The 22,954-nt window shown below is 41.1% G+C and overlaps 1 protein-coding gene across 1 annotated transcript; it reads left to right on the forward strand.

Moving 5' to 3' along the window:
• Positions 1–19,049: 19,049 nt before the first annotated feature.
• LOC147893824 (uncharacterized) lies at positions 19,050–21,213 on the forward strand. The gene is made up of 5 exons (XM_087386568.1): positions 19,050–19,055; positions 19,238–19,348; positions 19,966–20,242; positions 20,586–20,750; positions 20,845–21,213. Exons 2-5 carry the CDS (start codon positions 19,341–19,343, stop codon positions 20,917–20,919), a joined length of 525 nt encoding a protein of 174 aa, XP_087242694.1. The 5' UTR covers positions 19,050–19,055; positions 19,238–19,340; the 3' UTR covers positions 20,920–21,213.
• The last annotated feature ends 1,741 nt before the right edge of the window (positions 21,214–22,954 follow it).

Here is a 22,954-nt window from a genome sequence, read left to right on the forward strand (position 1 = left end):
TTTTCAATTTGAGTATATTCTTTCAATAGAAATGAATCCATGTCTCTCAATCTTTATTATTCATTCTTACACTTTCTTGCGAATGAATATTTAATATTCTTTCAATAGAATGTGAATGAATGATTTGCAGTTTGAGTGTTCTTTCATTAGAAGTGAATCCATGTCTCCCAATTTTCATTACTCATTCTTACACTTTCTCCTGAATTAATATTTAATATTCTTTCAATAGAATGTGAATGAATGATTTACAGTTTGAGTGTATTCTTTCAATAGAAATGAATCCATGTCTCTTAATTTTCATTACTCGTTCTTACACTTTCTTTTGAATGAATATTTAATATTCTTTCAATAGAATGTGAATGAATGACAATCAATATATTGCATCCTTGAAAGTGTTTTTTAAAGTATATGTGTTGTTTTTGACAAAATGTGTGAATTGCAGTATCTTCTATTGCATACACAAATTAATATTTTTGGAATTTATTTTTTTTTGCAACTTCAAAAGCATGGTGCACGGCAAGATTTGGTCATATGTGACAGAGATACGAAAAGTACATGCCTCGGTCTCTTTTGTGCACTGTAAATATTGTGGACACAAATTCACGAGCGGTTCTACTCGCATCAAGAAACATTTTCTCGGAATAGGCAGTGACGTTGAAGCCTACTGATGCACTCTGTCTAATGTTCTTCCATTATGCAAATCATATTTAGAGGAAGTGAAGAAAGTGGTTAATCCAAATCGTCCAAGTCAACAAGATGTGAGAGATGAGATTGATGAGATGGTTGAAGGAGAAGCACCAATAAATGCAAGGGGTGTATCAATATGTGAAGGTGATGTAGATTTGCTAGTAAGCAGGTTGATGTAGATTTGCTAGCAACCAAGTGAGTTTTAATGTGACTAATGTCTATTAGGTAAGGAAGAGGAAAAAGGGAGAACAATCATCTATGGAGGATGGATTTCTTCGACAACAAGTGCATGAAGAGCACTTACGATGGACAGAAGCATTTGTAAAAGATAGTATACCATTCAATACCATGAGAGATGAGATGTTTGTAATGCCTTAAAGTCATATGCTAGACCAGGATTTGTTTTGCCGGACTATAATAAAATGTGTACAAATCATCTTGATAGAGTTAAACAAACTGTGGCGGATTGCTTGAGAAAAAAGATATTGGAATTTGTTCCTACATATGGGTGCACTCTTGCTTTTGATGGATGGACTAGTAAGTAGGCCAGACCCTTGATAAATGTAATGTGCATTACTCCCAAGGGAACAATGTTTTTGGAGAGTATTCATAAGTCTCTAAAAGAAAAAACTTCAGCATATATTGTAAAAATATACAAAAGAGCAATTCGTAAAGTTGGTGGTAGTGAAAATGTTACTGCATTAGTAACAGATAATGCATCGAATTACAAGACCGCGGGTGATATGGTCATGGCAAAGTATCCCACTCTGCCATGGGTGCCATGTGGCACTCATACTCTCAACTTATTATTGAAGGATATTGGACAATTGCCATTTGTACAACCAGTGCTACAAGATGCTAACACCACAGTGAGTTTTATAAAGAGCCATCAATACTTGCATGCAGTATTCAGAGAGCACTCTGTGAAGCAACAAAGGCAATTTTGTCAAACTAGATTTGCCACTTCTTTTCTAGTTCTTGCTAGATTGTTGGAAGTGCATCAAGATTTAATCGAGACTATTGCTGATAGATGATGGACAAATTGGCTTGAGAAAAAGATGCAGTACGCAATACCAGGTAGTAAATGTGTACATCTTGTATAATCGTCATTATTCTGGAAAAATGTAGAAAGAATAAAAGAAGGCATGGAGCCATTTGTGTTGACAATGTTGAGGATGGTCAATGTTGATGCCTTTGTTATGGGTAAAGTGTATTGGAAGATGTCATAAGTAATACGATAGGTTAAAGAATTCATGCGCTTTGCACTTAGGGAAAAGCAACAAGTGGTATATTTGGCTGAAAGAGATGGAAGTAAATGCACACTCCTTTGCATGGAGTTGCATTTGCAATACATCCACAATATCAAATGCATGCTCAATCACAAATGTGGCCTTTTGCATTGGACATAGGCCCCATTCTTCATATAGCTATCTTGCTAGAATGTTTACTCCGGCTGTGCTGTCTACTATTGCTAGGTATTGACCAAAGGCTTTATGCTCCAGCGGGATGGTTACATTTTTTATGTCATCCCTAGCACTGAATTTTACTAAAATTACCTTTTCCTCTTCTTTAGGTGGGGGTGAAGATTTGATCCATCCCTTGAAACTCTCCCACATTGTAGGGAAATTTCTTAGTAAGGTCCCAATTGGCATCATGACATGGCAACTTATCAAGCTTGCTAGTGCAGTGCCATCCAATTGGGGATGTTTTACATGTTGCTCTATTACCTGTTGGAAGTTGTTGGGATCAATCACTGTGTCAATGCTAGGTGCTGATGGCACTCTGACCTCTGCTGTTGCCATCTTGTTTGCCTCAAATTTTTCTTGTTCTTGTTGTACCCATTGCTTCAAGGCTTGGTAATGCGTCTTTTCAATTTTAACATTGGGGTATGCTTCCTTGACTCCTTGGTGGCACTTTCCGTGGATGTGCTAGGCATGGTCTCACTGTGTTGTGGGATTGGCATGGCTTGTTTTGCTAGAGGGCTCTTTGCTTTTTGAGTGGAAAGGAGTTTTTTCCATGCCAATTCTTTTTGCTATTATGACCAAGACTAGCCATGATGCCACACTTTGTGTTGCCCCACTGTGATTTTTGACACTTATCATCCCCAGGGGTACATCAGGTTTTACTTCCGTGGTTGGTTGAGGCTTTGGTCTTAGTGGGCAATCCATGCAAGCATGCCAAACTCCGCAATCCTTGCACATAGGTTGGAATGTAATGGGGTTACCCTTGTGTGGGCATTCTGCTATGCAGTGGTTTTCTCCACAACCAAAACACTTGTTCGATATGTGGTGGGCCGTACTTGATTAGCATACACCAAGATGAGTCCTTCGGAACCATCCATGTAGTACATAGGATATTATGTTTCATACTCATAGTGACATTCCAACTCTTCAACCGGAACTACTGGAGATTGGGAGCCCATGGCTATTGCAAAGGATTGGGATTCCTCATTAGTTGAGGCACTTATGTTCTTACTGGGAGTGGGTTGAGACATGGCACTTGTGAATTAGGTGCCAGTGCCTGTTGTTTGTACACTGGGATTGGTGGCTATTGGTATTTTTGGGGCTGGGGTTGTGCTACCCTCATAATGTAGAAACAAGTATTTACATCATGCCTAGCAACATTGTAAATGGGACACCATAATCATGGGGGTTGAGCCACTTCTAGTGGGTTTAGTCTGTTACTTAAGATTGGGCATTCATTGGCTATATGGTTGGCCATACAGTGTGGGCACCAAACATTCTCTCTCCGTGGGTACTGTGGTGCCTTAGAGACACACAGCTTTTGCTCAATGGCATGAATCATTTCATCTTTTACTCTTAGGGCCATGGCTTCCACTCTGTTCTCGGTGGTGCGATATTTATTGGAAGTGTTGACCTTCTTTGAAGATTTCTTGTCACATTGACTTGATTTATAGCCATCATTGTCATTGTCAGAATCGGTCATGCGGTCCTCAATGTCAATTGCAGCTTCATGAGTGTCATTGAAATGTGCATAGCTGTTGTTGATTTTTTTCAGGTACTTGTGAATGGATTTTTTTAGGCTAGAGATGAACCATTCTATGAGGTACTTGTTGTTCGGACGGGGATCACACTTTGCTATTAATCTTTTCATTCTTCCTAAGTATGTTCTGATCTTCTCTTTCTTGTGCATATCTATATTGCCTAGTTGTAATGCAGGGTCATCTTGCAACCTTTCTATTTGGAATCTTCTTCTAAACTGCTTTGATAGCAGTGCCCATGTGGCTCTTTCCTCTATGAGAAGGTTGAGGTACCATTCCAAAGCCTCATAGGTTAGGGCCATCGGGAACCAGGCAACTTTGGTTTCATTTTGACTGGTTGCCTCTAGCACAACATGCTGCGTCGAAGAGTTGAAGAAACCTGGCGGGGTCCCCTCGTCCATTGTACTTTGGCATTTCCAATTTACCAAAGTGTCGTCTGCCATTTTTGTTGTGATTGCAGTTGCATTATTCTCTTAGGTGATCTGAGAGGTTGAATTCTTAAAGAGCATTGAGGCTCGAAGAAAGCTTGCAAAAGTATGCAGGTGCTAGTCTTCGTCCAGCAGATCTGAGGTGCATCATAATTCTTAAGTGTATCCTTTAAGTGAGTGCCTTTGACTTTGAAATTCACAATTGATTTTAACCTTCGTAGCCCGATAATGGCAAAAAATATGCAATCGACGAGTCAAAATTAGTGTCTATGGATCCACAACTACCGAGATTGAAAATGATGGTGAAAAGATTTCAAAATTGTTGTTTGAGATTGGATGTTGCGTGAGTGGATCTTGGCATTAGACTAGGTGCGATTTGGTCTTCAAACAGCCAAGATACGTGCTCCCAAAGAAGGTGTAACAAATATTAGGAGGGTTAGAGATGCGTTAGTGTAGTAGGGATCATCATGTTAAAAATGTGCCTACGAACGTGAGTAGGAAAATGTGCCGGTGTAGACGGATTGTCAATCAGAGGTCATGGTGGAATCTTATGAGTGAAATAGTGCAAAAAAAAGGCCCACACAAGGGCACAAATTAATGAGTGTTATGAATGCCTAAATGGTGTGGGATTGGCTAGAAAGAGTTTATGTAGCTCAATGGTTCTATGTGTGAATTTGCGGTTCAATCTGGGTCCAGTTCAGGTCCCAAATAAGCAAGTTTTGGACCCTCAAAGTTAGGGGCCCGTTGGTCTTTAGGTCCAAGTGTGAATAGACCTTAGGCCTAAGGGTACTTACCTTGTGTAGTTTGGCTAACCAAACTGTTCTGTTAACTTGACTAACTTTTTTTGTCCTAACCTAGTTTAGTTATACTAACTACTCAATCAGGCTAACTTTCTCTAACCTACTGGTGGTTAAGAATACCGAACAATAGTTTATTGACTTTAATTTGTTGTCTTAGGTTAGGTTAACCTAACCTAAAGTAACCTTAATATAACTTAGGTTCAAAATTCAAAATTAACCTAGCTACAGTAACCCTATTCTATAACTAACCTAAACTACACTAACTTTTACCTAACTAACCTAAATTGCACTTACTCTATTCTAACCCTCTTTTTTTGAGATGGGGGGTGGAGGGGGGGAGGAGATGGGGGGGGGAAGGGAAGGGGGGTTGGTGGAGCAGGGGGAGTTGAGGTGGAGGGGGTGGAGGAGAAAAAGGGAAATTAGGGTGTAGAGAGAGGTAGAGAGATGGTGGAGTGGAGGGTGATGGGGGTGTAGAGAGAGGTAGAGAGATAGTGGAGGGGAAAAGGATGGTTACCTTGAGTGGGGGATTGACAGAAATAGTGGATGTGGTGGGGAGGAAGATGATGGGAGGTGGAGATGGAGATGGAAGGGGGGGTGACAGAAAAAGTGGTGGTGGAGGGGGGGTTAATGGAAAAAGTAGTGGTGGTGGTGGTGGAAATGGTGGACGGAAGTTGGAGGATGGAAAATAGAGATAGGTGGAGATAAACAAAAAATATGGAGGCTTAATAGAATTTGGAGAAGGAAGTGGCTAGCAAAAGTGTGGGGAAAGAACTCGAGGGGTTGGTGTTGCTTTTATAGGATGTGGGGGAATTAAAGGTTAATTTTGGGTGTTTAGTGTATTAATGTGATTTTGTAAGTCAACATTATCCTTTTGCATCATTTGGAAGAATTTTTTCACTCCTTTGCCTTGAGGGATGTATCTTGAATAGTTTTTCAAAGGGTGTTCTTTTCACACATGCAAGCACATGCTCGGCTTTTGCTTCAGGTGCTAACCTCCCTGACAGCGGCACCAAATGTTGTCTCTGTTTCTCCCAAGTGTAGGTTCTGAGGTTGTTGGTCACCTACAGTTGTGTCATTGTAGCATAGGTGTTCACAAGTGTAGCATAGTTCCTCGGGTCGTGTTTCGGTGAGAGGTGTAGGCTAAAGCATGGAAAGTAGATCTCATGCACGTGTGGGTGAGAAAGAGGGCTTGATCATAACAATTGATGGAGGCTCTCGCCTCCACGGGAGTTCAAGGGTTTAGAAGGGGATTTTAGGGTTCGAAAGAGGGACAAAGTTGAGAGAGCTAACTAGGAGTTCCAGGGTTCAGAGGCGGTCGCAAGGTTTAGGAGGAGTCCAAGGTTGAGGAGTGGAGAGCTAGTCTCCTTCGCAATTCGAGGGGGAAGGGTGGAGGAGGAGGGAGGAGGAGGGAGGAGGAGGAGGTAGGAAGGAGGAGGAGGAGGAGGGAGGAAGGAGGAGGGAGGAAGGAGGAGGAGGAGGAGGAGGAGGAAGGAAGGAGGACGAAGGACAAGGAGATGGGAAGAGAAGGAGGAAGGAGGAGGAGGAGGAGGAGGGAGGAGAAGGAGGAGGGAGGAGGAGGAGGAGGAGGAGGGAGGAAGGAGGAGGAAGGACGAGGAGGAGGGAGGAAGGATGAGGAAAGAGGAGGAGGAGGGAGTACAAGGGTAGAGAGTGCAAGGGTAAGGGCATGCTAGAACACAATAGTGGAACACAGCATGGACACAATGGAGATCAATTGCATGAACACAATAGTGAGCTTGAACACTAAACGCAAAACAGTGGGAGCTTCATTCCATTGAGAGATATTTATACATGTTGGTCTCTATACAATCCATATAGGTATCTCTGTGGTGGGACCTCTTTTGTAGGAGACTTTTTGGGCAGGAGTTCCTCCACGTTTGGGGGTGACCTTTTGGGCCTCTACACAAAGTGGGGGGACCTTTTGGGTCTCTACACAAAGTGGAGGGACCTCAGAAAGTGTAGGCTTTTAGTCTTTCTCTCTCTAGATTTAGTATTTCTCTCTCTAGATCCTAATTTTGCAAGTATGATTGGATCTTTTCTAGAGAGGATTTTGGCTATCCTCATCCTTTCAGATTTATCATACCATCTTTCAGGATCAAGATATTACAAGCACAGCTTTGCTGCTATTGTCCTAGACTGCACTTCTGCCCGGTGTTGCCACAGGGTTAACAATGTACTACACTATTCTTAAGGCTTTGTTTATTGTATGTTGAATGCACGCCTATGGAGAGGTTGGATGTAAGCCATGTTACAGCATCATGGGCATCATTGAGCTTTTCTTGAGGGCATGTTAATTGGTGTTTAAACAAAGCTTGATTAATAATAGTAGCACATCCATCATGTTCACCCTTGCCATGGCTAGACCCAAAGAAATTCCACATCATGTCTAGACCGAGTTAAGGATTAAAACCTTGAGACAAAGTAGAATCCATAGGTTGATTTAAATTGAGAGGCAGCACCATCTGACCACACCCAATGTTGTTATATATTTTCTACATGGGGATTTTCCTTTTTCATCCATTCCCAATGTAGTAGAAAAGCATGTTGCACAAATAAGGTGTCATGATCCCTATCATATGAAAGGTAGAAATGGTGTGTGCATTGCACTGACCTGGGATAACAAGCAGTTTGGCATCAGTCATAGAAGAATCAAGCAAATGATTGTACGTGATATGCACACAAGAATTGTTATCTGCTTGTTGTACCAGTGAACACTTATTATCTCATCTTGTTCTTGAAATGAATAATTTTCAACAAAATCTATCACAAAGACAATTGTGTCATGGGAAAAATTGGCAAGGCACGTCCTGAACTGCTTATCTTGCTAGCTGGCCGTGAAATTATGAAGCACATATTTTGGGATGGATTGAACCACGTGACCTATAAGCTCCCTTGGCTGAGTGCTCTTATACGATAGTAGCCATCTCTTTTTATTGGATCCTTCAACATTGACATTTTCAAATCTCCTCCATTTTAGAGCAACATGGTTGTCTTCCCTCATTTGAAATGTCTTCTTCAGATTCAGACTACAATGCTTGCATGTGCCATGAATGCATTCAATGCAGTGCCACTCATGGTCTCCCTTTGGACAAACTACTAGCTCCCATAGAGACCTTAGGCTACAAAACCTGCTCTCCCTTGCAACACATGATGAGGATCTAGGTGACCTACAGACTGCGCATTCATCAGGGAGATATGGGCATGGATCCCCATGGAGCATGACCAGATATCAAGTCATTCATAGCTTACCAAGCCAAGTCAAAGTCTATGTGTGTTTTGCAACAACAAACATTCATGTCTTTGAGTTTCCAAATGTACTAGGGCTTACAATGCTCAAAGCTCCTCTACCCAACTGAAATGTCAGGATTCTGATCCATAAACTCAAGATACAACTCCATCTGCTGACCCAACATGCGGGAACAACAAAACAGTGAACCCTCTTTTAAATGGTTCAATAGTATAGTGAGCCCCCTATTTGCACTACTAAAACAAGACAAAACACAGTACATGCAAAAATGCGGTCTAATTCAAGTATATAATGAATCTAAATCGAAGTAACCATCTAATAATTGAACTGATCAAGCTACTAGAAACAAAAAAATTTCAACCACCATGCTGGTTTAAGACAGTCACAATTTAAACTGCATAGCTCAGTCACAATTTCAATCATGAAGTTGGTTTAGGACACGTTTAAGATAGTCAACCACCATCGGGCTACTTTAGGACTCATTTAGGACAATCACAATTTCAACTATCGGGTTGGTTTATGACAATCACAATTTCAATCACTAGGCTAGTTTAGCCTAATGGTCTCAATTGTACATATTAGACAATAGTAAGTATATTGCTTTTCATTTCTGAATTTCACAATTAGAAAATAACAATATATTTCTCTTCATTTTTGAATTTCACAATTTTCAATCAGTAAACTGATGTTTGTCTTCAACAGAATTGGGCTAGTTTAGGACAATCACATTAAGTCCAAGCTATCCTAGTAAGTGGTATATTACCTGAATAGCAAGAAATTAAATTTAACTAATTTAAGTACTAAGAAACACTGTAATTTCAATCACCGGGACCTTCAACAACTAATTTCTATTCAACTACCTGGTTCAAGACAATCACATAATTGGTGATTGAAATAAAGTAGCCATGGTTGCATGATGTTCCAACCACCAAGCTGGCTTAGTAAAATAACAATATATTGCTTTTCAATTTGCAAAATATATTGGTGTTAATTTTTGCTCAACCATGCCACTAGGCTGGTCAACAACTAATGTCTATTCAACCACGCTGGCATATAATTGCTGATTGGGCTAAAGTAGCCACAATTTAACTAATGTCTGTTCAACCACATTGGTTTAGGACAATCACATAATTGGTGATTGAGCTGAAGCAACCACGGTTGCATGATGTTTCAACCACCCGGCTGGTTTAGTAAAATAACAATATAATTTTTTTCTATTGTGAAATATATTGTTGTTAATTTTTGCTCAACCATGCCACTAGGCTGGTCAACAACTAATGTCTGTTCAACCACGCTGGTTTAGGACAATCACATAATTGGTAATTGATCTAAACCAACCTACGGTTGCATGACGTTCCAACCACCGGGCTGGTTTAGGACAATCACATTTAGTCCAAGCTTGTTAGTCCAAGCTTGGTTTAAGAAATAAAACAAGTAAACTATCCCAAAGCTCCATGAATAGTTATTAATGAAGACAAATAGTAAATCCATATTCATAGAAAGGAAGCATAAGGCTTGAGTATCACCCTCTACTTCCTTAAGCTCCTTGAGTCTCCAATCCATCTCCTTCAATGGAATTTGATCAATCATTGTGCTTTTTTTGGGTAATCTTCTTAAGGACCTTCCAAAGGGATGAGCCACCTACTCTACAAGGAAAGGTGAGAATTGGGTTCCCTATGCCTACAACAACCACATTTCCTACACATGATGATCCACACTAGTGTTATTCTCTTCTATCTATCTAGTGATTGGGTTCTTTTCATGAGTTCTAGATACTTATGCCAAAGTATGTGTTCCATCATTCAAAGGTCTATGAATGTGCTAGATTGTTAACCTTTCATATTCTTGTCATAATCTTGTGGGTGCCTTCATACTTATCCATTCTAGACTCTATAGTTTCATTGTACTAGACAAACTGAGAGTCATCCAACAATTCAAGTTGCAAGACCTAATGGTATAAGCCTATTGCAGTCAAAGAATCAATACATATTGCTTAGCTTAGTTGTAGTATACTACTAGCTTCCATATAAAATATTGAATCTTACAAGAGCAGCAAAGTAATAGACATGGAGTTGCTTAATAATATCAACCTCTATTGCATGCTTAATAGTGATGTGATGAAAAGATGGGTGACAAGATATGAGGATGCAAAGGCAAGCAGACAAGAAGAAAGGGCCCTCTTTTGTACACACCATGGATCTCGTGTGCCATACCCTCAGTATCTAAGAGCACTTTCAAAGGATATTCATGTGGATTGGCTACTTGCCGAAATGGAAAGAGTAGAGAGAGACGAGGGGATGCATATCACAATGGAAGAATGGGAGTATGCTAAGGGATGCATGAGCAAGGTCGGTATATAGAATGTTATGCATAAGTTAGAAGCTTTCAATAATTTAGATTGCTTATTTAATTGATTTTGTCTTGGTGTAGTGTACTATGTTCAATGCTATATGGTGTGAGGGTAAGTATTTTTGAACACAACGGATTGATGATAAGAGAAACACACAAGATTGCGGCATCATTGCTAGCTTTGAGGGAGCCAATGGAGCCATGGATGATTATTGTGGCATAATCCAAGATATTATTAAGCTTGATTTTCGACGCTTCTTTAAGTACGTTTTGGATGTAAAGTGGTTTAAGGACATGGTGGAAAGAGGTCCTAATGCAACAATCAAATGCCATGCAAGTGGCTTTGTAACTATTGACTCCACAAAGTTTTGGCAAAGTAAGAAGGACACACTAGTACTACCACAACAATGTGAACAGGTATTGTACACACATATAAAAATACTCACTTTTAAATATTTGATACCTTCGATGCAAGGAAAATAACATGATTGTATTTGTGTTTGAATTAGGTTTTCTATCAACCAATGGTAGATAATAATAGATGGTGGCATGTCATACCTATTCTACATAACATACAGACGCGCTTGTAGACGTGCCTATAGATGTGCAAATAGATGCTCCGCTAGAAATTTAAAAAAAAATAGAGACGCATATATAGATGTGTTTGTAGATGCGTCTATAGACGCACAAGTAGATGCCCTCTTAAACAAAGAGACACATACATACACGTGTTTAGAGATGCTCTATAGGGTGGATCTCACAAAAAGATATCTTTGTATAAAGCATCGAGAGGGATAAGGTGGACTCCATTGAAGCTGTGTGCTTGCTTGAGAAGCACTTTCCCTCAAGCATTATGATGACTCAGGTGCACTTGTTTGTACACGTAGTTGCTGAGATCGCCATTGCAAGAACCGCCACTGATAGTCATTGGATGTTTTTCTTTGAACGGTTTATGAAAACTTTGAAGGGATTTGTAAGGCAAAGAGCTAGACCCAAAGCAAGCATGGCAGAGGGATGGCTTGTGCGAGAGTCATTAGTATACATCACAGAGTTTCTTGCATCCATGGATCCCAATATGCCACATGCTTGGAACATCAAGGATGATGATTGTGTCATTGCAGAGGTTCCCCAAGGTGAAGGGGTTGAAAGAAAGACGAGCGAAGAGAAAAGAGAGAAATTCAATAAGTTTTGTGTCCTATAGTTCCGAGATGCAAAGATGGGTGGAGAGATATGAAGAGGCCAAAGCAAAAAGAATAAATGAGAGAACGAGATTTAGAGTCATGCACAAGCGGAGGGTGCCATATCTACCGAACCTTGCTCTTCTCCCTAGACACATCCCGTGATTGGCTATAAGAAGCTCTTCATGAAATCAAAGATGATAGAGATGACATAACCGATTGAGAGTGGGAGCTTGCAGTTGGATGTATGCCACATGTAAGTTTTTTACCTTTCTACTTAATTTGGGTATTTATGATCACAATTGCTACAAAATGCATCCTCATTGTTTTGATCATGTTCTTTTGTAGTACAAAAAGTACAATGCATTGTGGTCACATGGGCAGCATTTTCTTGTGATTGCATCGATTCAAGGAGAGTCACATATGATTGTGGAGTCGTGGCTAGCTTTGTACAAGATAGCCGAGCAAGTGCTTCTGATACCCATCTTCTCTCCTCGTAGTTATATTATTGTGGGACCATATGTGACATCTATGAAGTTGATTTTAGATGATCTAGTATTTTCATTCTTGATGTCAAATGGTTTAGAACTATCTACAATGGTCCCAATGCTAAAGTCAAGAGAGATAGCTATGGTTTCTTTGCCATTGACTCCACTAGACCCTGAACCAATGAAAGTGATACTTTTGTTCTTCCAGAGCATTGTGAACAAGTACATACTAATGAATTGATTAAAAGCTAATATCTTCATTATCAAACAAATGTTGGTAGATGTTCATATATATATATTTATTTATATTTATACTTAAGCATAAATTAATATAATTACTAGCACCTAATTTGTATATTCAATGTAGGTGGTCTTTCATCTGGATCGTTTGGATCCAAGATGGTGGTACGTGGTCCAATTTACTCCTCGAAGCAAACATAGTTTTGAAGATAGGAATGTGGATATGGAGATGCCGGCAGAAGATCCAAATAATGATGCCGATGGATCTGGGGAAAGAGACAATATGTAAAATAGTTTTGCCAATATCAATGATGGGCTACGGTTCAATCTCATCCTCAATGAGATCAACCCTTGCCACACTGTCTACTTCAAAATCCAAACCAGTGTTGAGATCTACAAATACATTCAACCCACTACTACTTATGCTACTCATGTGCTCATCAAAATCAACATCACCAATGGTAGGCTTGTCCTCATGGCTAATGGCCTCAATATCTGTATCTCCTATCTCATGATCATCCTCCTCTCTCGTATCACGATCATCATCACCTCCATGGCCATGATCATCCTCCATATGCTCCATATTAGTAGATGTTGCACGTCTGCAGACCCACATCTAAAGGCGCGTCTATATAACATACAGATGCACCTTTAAACGTGCAAATAGATGCTCTCTAGATCCTCCACTAGAAATTTTTTAAAAAAATAGAGAGACGCATATATAGACACGTTTGTAGATGCGTCTATAGACGCGCAAATAGACGCCCTCTTAAACAGAGAGACATGTACATAGACGCGTTTATAGACGCTCTGATAGATGCTCTACAGAATATTTTTTGTTAATAGAAGTAGAATTTTGTGTGCTTGAACAGAATGCTATCTATGTTCTGTAAGATATGTGGTTACAAGAATCCCATTTCCACATTGTGCAATTTAATTCTTACAACCAACCGCATTTTAATTAGCACTCTTGCAAGCACGTCGATAGCCGACGATTACAATTTTGAATAAAACATTAAAACTCCAAAACGTTTAGTTCACAAGGCATTAATTGATAGAATGTTGCATAAGAAAATTGAAAGCTAAAAAAATAAAAAGAGTGTATATTAATTCATAGCTCAAAAAGTGCTTGTATGTACATATAGCACGAAGCCAAGCCAAGCCACATCCTGTGGCTTTAAGTACAAAAAATAAGAGGACTGTATATACAAGAGAGGCACGAAGCCAAGCCAGTGGCTTTAAGTAAAAAAAAGAGTAGCTAGCACTACTTCTATGACTAATCTAAGTTCTCCACGTCCTCGCTCCCTTCTTCACTCCCTTCTGTGCCTCCTTCCTTGTCTTCTTCCTCATCTTCTTCTGCAGGGCCCTATAGATGAGGGACAACATGTATCAATGTATGAAAAATCAAATCTTGACATAGAATATTGACATTATTTAATTACTTTCAAATACTTGGGGGGGCGCTCCAGTAACTGCTCCTCAATAATGAACCCATCATCATAGAAGTGCCTCCATGTATCTCCTTTGCGATGGTGGCGGTGGTAGGCTATCTCGACAGGAGTAGGGTACCTGCCCACGATATCAAGCTGCAAGATGACACGATTTGCGGAGGGGTTAGTACAAAGAAACAACCTCCTAATAAACTACATAAACAATATAATTTGAGATCGATACTTACAAATTGGGCCTGCCATGATTCAACACCCCCTGCTCCAAAAGGCACACTTTCATATTGCTCCATTTGGATCCTTTGTGCCTTCACGTGCTGCAAACTGGGGGCCGCTCTTGCTGCCTTCATTGCTTTCTTCCACTCACGCTTGTGAGTAGTGTGGGGTGGGCTCCTTGGTGGTTGACCTCCCTTGAGCCTTGGCAATCTCCGCTAGTGCCTACCTCTTAAGCGAAGATCCTTTATTGCTAGGTATTGTAACAATCTTTGACTTGGCCCATTTATCTGTGAACTGAACATTGGGGGGATTGGGATACCTAGAGCGAACAGCAGCGAGGGTCTCATCAGCCAACCTTTTTGGATGGTCTTTGTGGTGAATGAAGCAATCTCTGTAGTTGTTAGCAATTACAGAGCGCATGAAGGCCATGATGTCCTTCCCTCGTGCATCCATCAAGATGCCTCCTATCTGAGTGATGTCATAGTACATCGTACCATCATCCTCTAGCATGTCTGCATCATCTGAATCATCCCGATCCCCACCACTACCCCTCCCAAAGCACTGTGCCATGCATCCCCCACCACTCTCCCTGCTACTATGCCTGCTATCGTGTCGAGCTAGTACGTTGGCCACTCATAGCTAGAGAAGCGATTCTCAACTGCACAGGACTATGCTGACCACTCGTAGCTGGAGAACCGAGTCTCGACTACATGGGAGTACACCGATGGCTCTGCGATGCAGAAGGGCCTCCTGACGGCATGGGGGGAGGGGCTCAGCTCTGTCGGTTGGGCTGTCTCGACTCCACTAGGGTGATCTCAGCTGGTGTGGGGTTGGGGTGGTTTGAAGTCTATAGTGCCGACTCCTAGGGGGTGTTTAGAGTATTCATCATGTAGCCGTATAACTCCCCAGGACTGGGAGTGTGCCCCAAAAGGTTATGTAACTACTGAAAGATGGTCTCCCGAAGATCAAGTGAGGCTGAAGAGCTTTCTGGCCACATGATGAACTGAAGAAAAGAAAAAAAGAAGACTACTAATGAACTGAAAAAAAGAAGAAAAAAGAGAGAAAAAGTGGGGATAAAAGAGAGAAAAAGAGAGAAGGAAAGAAAGGAGAAAAGAGAGGAAAAAAAGAGAGCAAAAGAGAGAAGGAAAGAGAGGATAAAAGAGAGAAGGAAAAGAAGAGAAGGAAAGAGAGGAGAAAGGAGAAGAAAAGAGAGGAAAAAAACAGAGAAAAAGAGAGGAAAAGAGATGAGAAAAAAATAGAGAAAAAGTGGGGATAAAAGAGAGGAGAAAGGCGAGGAAAAGAGAGAAAAAGTGGGGATAAAAGAGAGAAAAAGAGAGGAGAAAAGAGAGGAAAATAGAGGAGAAAAAAAGAGAGGAGAAAAAAAGAGAGAAAAAGAGAGGAGATAAGAGAGGAAAATTACCACGAAAAGAGAAGGAAAGAGAGAAGGAAAAATAGAGAAAAGGTGAGGATAAAAGAGAGAAAAAGAGAGAAAGAAAGAGAGGAGAAACGAGAGGAAAAGAGAGGAAAAAAAGAGAGAAAAAGAGAGGAGATAAGAGGGGAAAATTACCATGAAAAGAGAAGGAAAGAGAGGATAAAAGAGAAAAGGAAAAAGAGAGAAGGAAAAAGAGGAGAAAAGAGAGGAGGGAAAGAGAGGAAAAGAGAGAAGGAAAGAGATGAGAAAAGAGACAAAAAGAGAAGGAAAGAGAGGCGATAGGAGAGAATCACTTTTCTTCATTCATGCAATCACTTATTTCCATCAATTCAATTTGCAATCCTTTTCTTGGAAGTGGAAGAAGGGGAAGGAAAGGAAAACGAAGAAATCTAAGACTGTCGAAATGCGTCTATATCCGTGTCTAACAGCGCGTCTATAGGCGCAACTATCTGTTTCTAAATACAAACGCATCTATAGACGCATTGTTAGATGCGCTCTTAGACGCATCTATAGACGCGCTCTGACAGACACTTTTTTTAGAACCTGAAAAGGACATGAGCCCGACACAAAAAAACAACACTAGTACCAAAAACATTCGTTCCCTGCATATGACAAAGAACGAATCCAAAGAGAGCAACTTCCAAAGAAGATCAACAGTAAAGAGACTTACCTTGGATAGAGGTATGGAAGCTTCTTGTCCTTCTTCAAAGCTGCTTCTCTTTCTTCTCTTCTTTGTTCACCCTCTTTGTTCACCCTCTACTTCTCTTTCTTCTCTTCCTTGTTCACCCTCTTCTCTTGTGTGCTTGGGATGATTGTGTAAGCTTGGAGATAAGTGTGGGTGCTTGGAGATAAGTGTGGATGCCCCAAGCTATGTCTGTGAATAGTAAAGCAAGCCGCGCAACATTAAAAGTATGTGAGGAAAAGTAAGTGTGCTAAAAGTAGGTTCGAAAATCCATCGCAGTCTGCGTGTCTAAAAGCACATCTATCAGCACGTCTACAGTACGTTTTGGATGCGCCTATAGACGTGTACCATAGTACAGACACGCTTTTAGATGCGCCACAGAGTTTTTAACATTTACAGCTCATGCAAGAGCAAATTTTTTGGGTTGTTTATTTGTAGGATGTCTTCATCTTCAAAAGTATCTCTAGTGAGGATGAATCCCTCCATATGCTCATCGTGAGGAGGTGAAGCGTCGGCGATATGAGGTGGGATCTTCAGGAGGGACCGTTACGGATGCATGGAGTGACGGTGATAGTAGCCCTCTGCCATTACCTCATGAGGCCATGGAGGAGGAGGTGTTTGATGATATGGTGTGGGATTTATATGTCCATCAATCTGAAGGGAGGGATGATAGCATGGAGCAGGACTGATCTTTTTACCACAGCATCGATTCCACTGTTTGAGGGGTGCACATTCTCTGTTCTACGTGCCTCCCTTGAATTACTAAACGTGCAGACCATCTATGGATGAAGCAATGCAAGTTTGAATGCATTACTCAAGTAAGCTTTAAAGTCTATTTTGCAAACATGGTGAATTATGCTAGTGGGTCAATTACTCAAATGCTTTTCCTCATTTATTGTCTTCACGTGCAGGCTATTGTGTAAAATGCTTCCAAGGGAGAATAAATTACTGACCTTAAGAGATATGGCAAGGCAACATGTGACCTCTCTTGGAGGATTAGATTACAAGTGCATCCATGCATGCGTCAACGATTGCGTTCTGTTTCATGGACCACATAAGGATGCAAGAGAGTGTCCTATTTGTGGAGAGGCAAGATATAGAGCAGATCTCAAAACTTTGGATGTGCCTCGTAAGGTTTTGCGACATTTTTCCATAATCCCTCACATCCAATATATGTTCAAGTGCAAATCCCACCACACTTGAGAATTCTCGAGTTATGTCAGTGGAGGTGGTTTGTTTAGTGGAGGAGACCTTTCCACATGCTATTCTCACAAGCCAACAACATCTCATAGTGCATTTGGTGGATGAGATTGCTATATGTGGCACTGTACATGCACGACGGTTGTTCTTCCTCGAGCGCTTCATGAAGACCTTGAAGGGTTTCGTGAGACAAAATGCAAGACCTGAAGGTAGCATGGCCAAGGGTTGGTTGGTACAAGAATCATTTGTATATATTTCTGAGTTTCTTGTTGATGTGGATAGCTCTCTCCCACGACTATGGAGAGATGATGGACCTAAGGATGACCTCTATTGTGCCTCAAGGGAAAGGCGTGGGTGGGCGTGAGGGTTCAAGAATAGAGAGCTTGAGCTTACCCTCTAGCCGATTAAATTTTCAAAATTGGTTGGTTGGAGCAGCTAGCTAGCGGAAAACGAGTGGGTTTCAATTTTAGATTTTACATCTATAATGTGAGTCAATATCCAATTAGAATTGGAAATTTACTGGTTTGATTGCAATTCAACAGGAAACGAGATGGTTGAGCTCTTTTTAATACAACAAAAGTGTGGATTAATGAAGTTCAACTAGGGGTGGGCTGAGGGGTATTAGAGAGGCTCCCTGCGTGGCTACTATCGTTGGGGTGCTAACATTGCATTTCTAAGTCTAACAATCAATACTAATCTATAACCCTACTCATCAGAAAGTCAGTGGGCTACACTGGCCCTAACTTGCTGCCCAAGCTTCCGCAATAATGTTGTGTAGGTGTCTTTGCAACTGAATGTGCTAGACAGGTCTTTTGCAACCAATACTCTCCTTTCCAACAACCAAGGTTGGGTTATAATCATGAAATTCATGATAGTGAGTTGAAGTTGCAAGGTGAACTTTTTGAACACTCTCCTCATCCCTAGCCTTGCATGGAGCATTGACAGTTGCCTACTAGTGGGGTTGGGTGAGCGCCAAGAGGGAGGCGTGGGGAAGTGCTCATAGGCTGATATTTGAATGGTCATCATCCAAAAATATGAAGTGAAGGGTTGTCATCCTACTTGGCCCAATAGGAGGGAAGACCTTTACCACCGTTGGCACGAACAAATTATGTCCGACATATGAAGGCCGTCGAGCTCCATGGCCGTGAATGAAAGTCTCGGCGAAGCACATTGAGTGGTGGTTGGATGTGCGCCGACCCATACAAGCCAACAAGCACACCAATGGTCAGAGATGATTGACATGCAATGGCACACTCGTGTACAAAACATGAGGGGGGGGGGGTAGTGTGAACCAAGGCATGAATGATATCATTGAGTGGTGTATAGCTACAAGGGTGGTGTGAACTGTGAAGTTGTGAATCGGGCCCCTTAGATATTATACCAGATACGTGAAATGATGAGATGTTGGCGTTTGGCCTTTAATTAATTAAACCTTCGCTTTTTTGCGCCTTTGCCTTCTCCTTCGCCTTTGCTCTATAACTTTGCCTCATCCTTCCTCTTCTCTCTTTCCACCATCTTCGCCAGCTTTGCCCACATTCCTCCACCCTTCCATGTCTCCTTGCACCTCCCATCCTCCCTCCCTCCCATTCTTATTCCATCTCGCCACCTTTTTATTCCGTCTATCCTGCTCTTCCCTCGCGGGTCAGTTCGCACATTATCATTCCCATCATTTTTTTCGTCTCCTATCTTTCCCAACCTTAGCAACATTTTGGGTTCTTCTTCTTCGCATTTTTTAGCTGCGGTTCCCTGTTTTGAGCTCTTCTTCTGCTCGTTTAATAGCTGGGCTCTTAGTATCTGCTTGTTCCCCGTAGGGAATTTTGCAGGACGACACAGTTTCGCAGAAACCGCATCACGAGTCAGGGACGTCGACGGAACATCTGCCCATTATGGAATTTTACGACTACACCATCGCAAACTCTGCAGAAGATGTCAAGGTTGACGTAAATTCGTTGTTAATAGATTTGCCTAGCGCCGTTGAGAAATCTTTGTTGGATTGTACACATGACGATGCTGCACGGCCTTCAGCACTTTACGATAATCTGATCAAAGAAAGTATGCCCGTCAACCTTGATATTCCACCTGAATTCTCTGCTTGTGCAACTAAAACGCTTCAACCGATCGAGCTAGAACAATTATCCTACAAGCATTTGGAAACAGCCCTCCAATCACATGTCCCGTTTATTATCTGCACGTCTTGTCCGTCCATGTTGAGTAGAGTAAATGAAAGACTGATCCCCACATTAGCATGTCCTCTAGACTCCCCAATATCGCATCCAGAAAAAGCATCATGTTCTCACTATGAAAGTCTTCGAACTCTTCAAACCTCCCTACAGACAATGATGACAAAGCAGGAGTTCCATTCTTCTTCTCCAGCTTCAACAACTAGCTGCCCAGAAGCGACTCTGAGTCGGGGGCGTTTATATGTCCCATCTGATGAATTGAGCGTTGCATACGATGGAATTCTTGATGAAGAAAACAATGGCAAATCCTCTGTTGCGTACCCAAGAACCGTACGTTCGCTAACTGATTGCTCCTATATTGTGCTTGGCAGCAGGAGACACAGTCAAGACGTCGATACAATTCCCGAGAAAAAACCTTCTCATGTACTTGAAGAGTCCGAACAGTTTCCCACCATTCAAGGAAATCATACTAGCAATGCTGTAGGGAACAACATACATCTAGCTCTTTCACATGCTAGCTGTGATGATCTGTCGTCGTCATGTACGCCATTACCAGAGCCTTCTTCCTTGCCATTCACGCAACCACGGCCATTGGCGGACATCGACAGAGAATCCTTCCCTAGCGTTTGCAGCATCGGTGATCTGCAGGTGTCTTTTCGCTCATTGCATAGTAACTTTCCAATTCGAGATTGTTTTGATCCGTTTAACAAATTTAATTAAAATAACACTGAAAAATCTATATCGTTCTGCACTTATTGTGGGACAAAATTTGAAATTACAGTGTTGTCTAGAGGACAGATAGCAATTTTTGGAGGAATCTCGAAATGAAACCCTTCTAAATCCACTTCCTAGAAGGGAAAACTCTCGAGCAAAGCGATTTGGTAGTGGACAAGACGCTGTATTCTATATGTCATTTGCCAGATCTTTTCCTGCTATGTATGCTTTATACAACTTATGAGGCCGAGATCTGATAATTCCACATGTTTATCAGGCACTAAATTCTGATGGCATCAAAATGTTGAGTGAAACCCAACATTTGAGCACTGCACAAGACTTGGAGGTAAGGATTGGACAGTACACCAAGGAGGAAAAGGAGACCAGAATTCACAGATATAGACAGAAGCGCAATGAGAGGAACTTCAACAAGAAAATTAAGGTGGAAGATCTGCCTTGCAACCATATACTCTGTTACTAGTGAAAAATTTAAAGGTACTTTATTACTACTTGACTGTTTCTTCTCCATGGCGCAGTATGCCTGCAGGAAGTCCTTAGCAGACAGCAGACCTCGAGTTAGAGGGCGTTTTGCAAGAACTGATGATGCATGATGTTTGCAATTGCATGCGGTTACAGTAAAACATTCCGAGAAGGTGTTGAAATTTGTCTTTTTCGTATGCCTTTGAGTAAGGGGCATGAGACTAGCATCAACATCCTTAAAACAGAAGACAAAAGTTGGAAGTCGTGACATCGGTAACCTTTATGGATCCTTGCAGGAGCCCTGCAGGACCAAGGTAGCATGGAGGATCATGTTGTCTAGACAGATCTTATTCCTTTACAGAAGGAGCTTCATACAGGAGGTCCGTCTAGAGAGTGTCACGTTCATGGTAACTTACATAACTAGATTAGCCCTGTGCTTCACTATATCTGGGAACTTAGTCTCCGTCATGGCATCCTTGGATGGCGGTTGCATATGCAGCTCCCATTGCAGCTACTGCTGCTGCTGTGTTCCCGGTCTATTTGATCCAGGAAGTTTCCCTGACGGTATGCCCTTAACAAATTCTCGTGTTTCCAACTTTAGAACTTTATCTTTACGAATGATTGGAGCACTAATTACAAAGAATTGGTAGCAAACATCGGTTCTCCTTGTTCTTTTTCTATCCCTTAATATGTCTGCATTAGATCTGTACTCTGATATGTATAAAGAGGAATTGCTGTAGCTTTTCTCTCAAGTGTCTTTTTCAGGAAAATGCAAAATGCTATAACCAGGTTCTATCCTCATCTGTTTTTTTCCAATTCGTGGGTTGTAAGTCATAAAGTGTTTGATCAATCTTGTATCTCTTTTGTTTTCTTGCAAAATATAAAATGTAAGGCAAATTAAGACGTTTCCAAGAATTCTTTTTCCAAGAGGTCTTTATCTTTCTTGCATATAGAAATATCATTCTTTTCGTACGCAATGTTGAAACCTAGGAGATGAAATTTCTACTGTTTTCAAAATAGAAATTTTTACTCATTACACAAACAAATATATAATGTTGAAATACCAATGCAAAAGATAATTATCTATAGTTTATACTGATGCTATTAATCGTTAGAACTGTATCTTAAATGAGACCTATTTAAAAGGATATGTGTTTTCAATAGTGTCACTCACAACCACACCATGACTAATTAAAAAATCAAACAAAATAAGTAATGATGAAAGAATGCAATCATTCAAATCTTTTACAGATGACAAGGTACAAATCTCTCTCTCTCTCTCTCTCTCTCTCTCTCTCTCTCTCTCTCTCTCTCTCTCTCGGGTAATGAGTGAGATAAAATAAAAGGGAAGGGGGTAACGGGTGAGGAAAAAAGGAAAAAAGAGGGGGGATTAAAATTATTAAGGGGTGGATGTGGTAAGGGGGTGGAACTAAGACAAAGAGAGAAAGGGAGAAAGAGGGGGAGGATTAAAATTATTAATAAGTGGGATGACTGGAGGGGATACAAGTATGAGGTGGAGGCGAGGATGTGTATGGTGGTTGGATAGGAATGAAGGTTATGCAGAAGAAATGAGGGTGGGGTTGTGTGGAGGGTGGGGGCTGATGATGTGGTGAGGGACAAGGGTGGGTTGGCATGGGGATGGTTAGGGTTAAGAGGTCAATTGCAATCAACTCTTCTACTGCCCACCTCCAACCTCATTGTCTCTATCTTGTGATGTGCCCCTCTCCATTTGAGTTTTGACTACTGGGAAAATTGATTTTTGAAGAAGCACCAGAGCTAGTAGGGGGGTGCCCGAGGGCTATACACTCTCAACCTTTAGCAGGCCCTAATTTGCCTTACAATTTAGAGTTTACACATTTAATGATAAAGCTAGCCTATGTTCAGTTGTCCACGTGCTTCCTCTAGCCCCTTGTGTGTGCTATTTGCGTCGGTTTTCTTTTGCCTTGTGACTACAAAGCTCTATCCAACTCATTGGATTTCATTCTCCTTCACATACAATAGTGATAATTGTTTGCAACTGCAATCTTTGTTGTGCTTTCCAAGCTGTTCTTTGAGAGTTTTCCTCTTCTTTGGCCACATAGCTCCATTGTAAACTACTATTATAGATTTTCTTCAAGTAAACTCTCTGACGCAAACTTCTCAAGATCTCTTTTCACCTGTAGTTGT

Source organism: Dipteris shenzhenensis, chromosome 15, assembly GCF_047967505.1.
Source record: "Dipteris shenzhenensis isolate YYH24624 ecotype China chromosome 15, Dip_SZ_1.0, whole genome shotgun sequence".
NCBI lineage: Eukaryota > Viridiplantae > Streptophyta > Polypodiopsida > Gleicheniales > Dipteridaceae > Dipteris > Dipteris shenzhenensis.

Coding starts and splice junctions, on each gene's coding strand:
- LOC147893824 (XM_087386568.1), top strand. Junction 20,243..20,585: donor GCAGCATCGGTGATCTGCAG/GTGTCTTTTCGC, acceptor CATGTTTATCAG/GCACTAAATTCTGATGGCAT. Junction 20,751..20,844: donor ACTTCAACAAGAAAATTAAG/GTGGAAGATCTG, acceptor TCCATGGCGCAG/TATGCCTGCAGGAAGTCCTT.